At 28.1% G+C, this 4,501-nt stretch overlaps 1 protein-coding gene across 1 annotated transcript; it reads left to right on the top strand.

The window, feature by feature from the left end:
* The first annotated feature begins 2,260 nt into the window (after positions 1 to 2,260).
* Positions 2,261 to 3,878, top strand: LOC109161654 (transcription factor bHLH95-like). The gene is made up of 3 exons (XM_019310145.1): positions 2,261 to 2,626; positions 3,163 to 3,585; positions 3,792 to 3,878. Exons 1-3 carry the CDS (start codon positions 2,261 to 2,263, stop codon positions 3,876 to 3,878), a joined length of 876 nt encoding a protein of 291 aa, XP_019165690.1.
* The last annotated feature ends 623 nt before the right edge of the window (positions 3,879 to 4,501 follow it).

The following is a 4,501-nucleotide window of genomic DNA, read 5'->3' on the forward strand; positions in this document are numbered from 1 at the left end:
GAGAGAGAGAGAGAGAGAGAGGATGAGAAGAAAGATCAAAATACCCCTAGATTACATGGCCTGTTGATGGAAGTACTAACGGTGAACTAAAAGTGGAACACATTCAATAATAGTGGTCATAAAGTGGCAAAAAAAATTAAGGTGGACTAAAATTGGAAACACCCCTATAACAGTCGAACCAAAAATGGAATTCACTCTAATAATAATTGGCTAATAGGATGATTTCGCATTTCTGTATTGTTATTAAGGCTGATTTTACGTTTTGTATTAAGGATTGATTTAATTTAAATAATTTAATTAAGGGTGATTGAATTTGATTTAGGATGATTTAATTTAATTAAGAATGATTATTTGTAATAGTAAATATATATAGGCTGATTTAATTTAAATGATTTAATTAAGAATGATCTAATTTAATTAAAAATAATTATTAAATAATTATTTGTAATACTAAATATATAGGCTGATTTAATTTAAATAATTTAATTAAAGATGATTTAATTTAATTAAGGATGATCATTTGTAATACTAAATATATATAGGGTGATTTAATTTAAATATTATTACTATAATAATAATAATAATAATAATAATAATAATAATAATAATAATAATAATAATAATAATAATAATATATTCTTCTTTTACTCGACATGTTAAATTACATGAATTACATGAATTTATTTATAAATTGGCTAATTCGTTATTATAGTATAGTATAGTATAGTATTATAGTATTATATTATTATTATTATTATTATTATTATTATTATTATTATTATAGTAAATAGTAATTATAGTAATAATATTTCGTTAAGGCTAATAGGATACATGATTCCGCGTTTTTGTATGTGAAAAATTTATTCTGTATGTGAATTATTATTACTATAATAATTACTATAATCTATATATCTATCTATAGATATACAATTATAATAGTAACTAATATTATGTTCTTATTTTATTCAACATGTTAAATTACATGAATTACATGAATCTATTTATAAATTAATATGAATACAATAAATGTTTTCACATTTGGAAATTTTTTGAGAATTACATAAGTCTATTTATAAATTAATATGAATACAATAAATGTTTTCACATTTGGAGGGAAATTTTTTGGGAATTACATGAATCTATTTATAAATTAATATGAATACAATAAATATTTTCACATTTGGAGAGAAAATTTTAGAGGCAATTATTTTGCTTTAATATATATAGAGATAGAGATATAATCCATGCGTGTAATACACAGAAATTACAAAAAAAAAAAAAACAAAAAAACAAAACTAAACTAGGAATATTAAATAGACCACATATTATTGTAATTAATATAATGCAGGAGTATAATATATTTATTGCAAATCCATTTGTGTGGTAATTTTTGTAACTTGGTAATAATAATAATAATAATAATAATAATAATAATAATAATAATAATAATAATAATAATAATAATAATAATAATAATAATAATAATAATAATAATAATAATAATAATAATAATAATAATAATTATTATTATTATTATTATTATTATTATTATTATTATTATTATTATTATTATTATTATTATTATTAAATATGAACATTTTGGACTTTATACTACTTATTTCCTTTCAATTCCATGTATACCAAACATTGGAATTGAAATTCTCAGTAATTCTATTCCTGAAACCAAACACTTGAATTTAAATTATTACTTTATTCTCAAATTATTCATCTCCCATAGAATTACAATTCTTTTCCCACCTAATTCTCTCCCTCTAACCAAACACTTCGTAAGGATTTAATTGACGAAATTTTAAACTATTTGAGGATCAAATTAGTTAAAATTGAAAATTAGGGACTACATTGACAATTGAAAAATAATCTTGGGATCAAAATGATGATTAATTCTATATTGATATTTTGCACAAGTATATCCATGCATGTGGAGGGATTGGAAGAGTAAATTCACGTACTCTTAGTCTTCAACTATTGCAATATTGTCAAACTTTATCCTACTCTTTAAATTTTATCACATTACATCATTGAATTTCATTTACTTGTCACAATTAGTCATTCTTTTAAAATTTTGTGATTCCATCATTTAATAAATATGACAGCCAAACAGGGTATTCGATGCAGCGAATTCGAAAGCAGGAAATTCTGCGGAGAGAGAGAGAGAGAGAGAGAGAGAGAGAGAGAGAGAGAGAGAGAGAGAGAGTTCCAAAAAAAAATTTGTTGCGCGAAGCAGATTAGTGAAGAAGATATGGATGTAAATGGTGATCAAGATTCCTTCCTATCAGAAAATAATGAAGAATGGACCTGCTTTCTCAACGACTGTGATTATTCCGATGGTGAGAGCAATGAAAAGTCAAGAAAAACAGTTCCAGATTTCAATGCATCCTCTAGTCAGTCACCATTGCTGCCTAAAGTGGATGTAGCAATTCCAGCATCAACAAGTGTGACGAGGGTTGTGTCATCAGGGAATATTAACGACAGTGGTGATGATGTTAGAGAGCCTGTAGAAAATCATGAAAGACATCTATGGACTGAGAGAGAGAGGAGGAAGAAGATGAGAGACATGTTCACTAATCTTCAAGCTTTGCTTCCTCATCAGTTTCATCCTAATAAGGTAATCTAATTAAGTATTTTTTAAAAAATAAAAAAATGTCATTTTTTTTTATCAACTAATTGAAAATTGTAACAACTTATTGTTGTAAAATGTTAAAATTAAAAAAAAAATTGCTCAAAGCGGTTTTTTTCGAGCATATTTTTGAGAAAGTCATTTTGCATGTAATCAGCTATTAGCTAATTTACCAAACATCTTTCTACAATAAGTTAATGTTATCAACTAGTCAAAGCCACTAACACAATCAGCTAACAAGTATTTACCAAACACTCCCAAAGTGTTTGTTACTTGTATGTTATAAGTGAAAATGTAATATCTTTGAAGAAAAATGTAATACTACGACTGTTTAACTAAGTCAAATAAGTCAAAATTGACTGATAAGCTAACTATGTTACTAAATATGACATTAATTCTTAATTAGTATTACATTTTCATCTGAGATGCTCTCACACAAGTTTTATATAGATACTAATAAATATCTTTTTTATTATATATTCTTTTCCAGACGAAAATTAATTTGAATATATTTTTGGAAATAGGTTGACAAGTCCAGTATTCTTGATGAAGCCGTGAAGCATATAAAGGGACTTGAAAGTACGCTGAGCGACCTCCAGAGACAGAAGTCGGAAATGCTTGAAAGTTCGAAAACAAGAACCATTTTGGGCATGACGGACATGGCTGATCAACGTGGTACATTTGCTTCCGACAATGGTACGATGATGATGAGCAGCATCCCACATATGACATCTATACCCCCTTCTGATCATGTCTTTAAAACATGGACCTCTCCTAACGTGACACTCAATGTGTGTGGCAATGATGCACACATTAACGTTTGCTGTTCTAAGAAGTTTGGTGTCTTAGCTGCCATTTGCTCTGTGCTGGAGAAGTACAAAATTGATGTGCTATCTGCTCATGTGTCATCGGACCATAATAAGAGCATGTACATGATCCATGCCCGTGTAAGTCTTCCTCGTCCTTATCATACATACCCTATAAACAATGAATCCCATGACCTTTGGCATGAGTTGGTTCTAATACTAAATAGAAACATAATATGCTTCATCTTAACTAATTAATAGACTAATTAAATTAATAGTTGAACAATATATTTATGTTTATATATTATATGTTTATGTGGTTTGTTTAATTCAATATGTTGAAACAGGTGATAGCAGGTGGATATGAAGGTCAATTTCCAGTAGAAGAGATTTACAAGGAAGCCGCAACAGAGATTATTGGAGTTTGTGGGTAACTGCATGCCCATCACTGATCCATGTTGCATTGATATCAATATTAGAGAAATACTAGTGCTATGTCTTTTCTTGATTTTTTTTTGGGTGCGTATATGAATATTTAATTAATTAATGTTTGGGGGACATTTTAAAATTTTAATTAATGTGCTGTATGTGTGTTTTTATATATTAGACCTGTTTGGTAAAATAATTAGTCTATTAGTCAATTTTGACTTATTTGACCACTATTAGTTGTTTAACTAACAATCAATATGGGTGGCAAGACCTTGTGGTCTAATGGCACCGAGGTTGCACTCCCATTTGGGAGGTTGTGGGTTTGAGCTTCATTGACTCTTTGTGTTTCAGTAGGTTGAAAAAGTGGTTATGAACAGATGTTTGATTAATTAGCTTTTTGTAACAACTTATTGTTTCAAGGAGCATTGGTAAATACATACGATCCAAGTTGGGAAAGATATATGGGACCTAGTCACTGGTGAGCTGTCGTAGGCTTCCAAATTAAAACCTTACAAACGTAGTAGCGGGAGTAAGGATCGATCCCACGAGGAGTAACTAGTTTAAAATATGTGCTCAAATTAAAGGTAGGGGGGTTTGGAATATATCGAGAATAAAGATAAAATAAAAG

Source organism: Ipomoea nil, unplaced genomic scaffold (assembly GCF_001879475.1).
Source record: "Ipomoea nil cultivar Tokyo-kokei standard unplaced genomic scaffold, Asagao_1.1 scaffold2926, whole genome shotgun sequence".
NCBI lineage: Eukaryota > Viridiplantae > Streptophyta > Magnoliopsida > Solanales > Convolvulaceae > Ipomoea > Ipomoea nil.

What these genes read in the sequence shown, in the direction of transcription:
- LOC109161654 (XM_019310145.1), top strand. Translation starts at nt 2,261, where the DNA reads ATGGATGTAAATGGTGATCAAGATTCCTTCCTATCAGAAAATAATGAA. An exon ending in ATCAGTTTCATCCTAATAAG is followed by an intron (nt 2,627 to 3,162) that starts GTAATCTAATTA and finishes TTTTGGAAATAG; the next exon opens with GTTGACAAGTCCAGTATTCT. An exon ending in TGTACATGATCCATGCCCGT is followed by an intron (nt 3,586 to 3,791) that starts GTAAGTCTTCCT and finishes ATGTTGAAACAG; the next exon opens with GTGATAGCAGGTGGATATGA.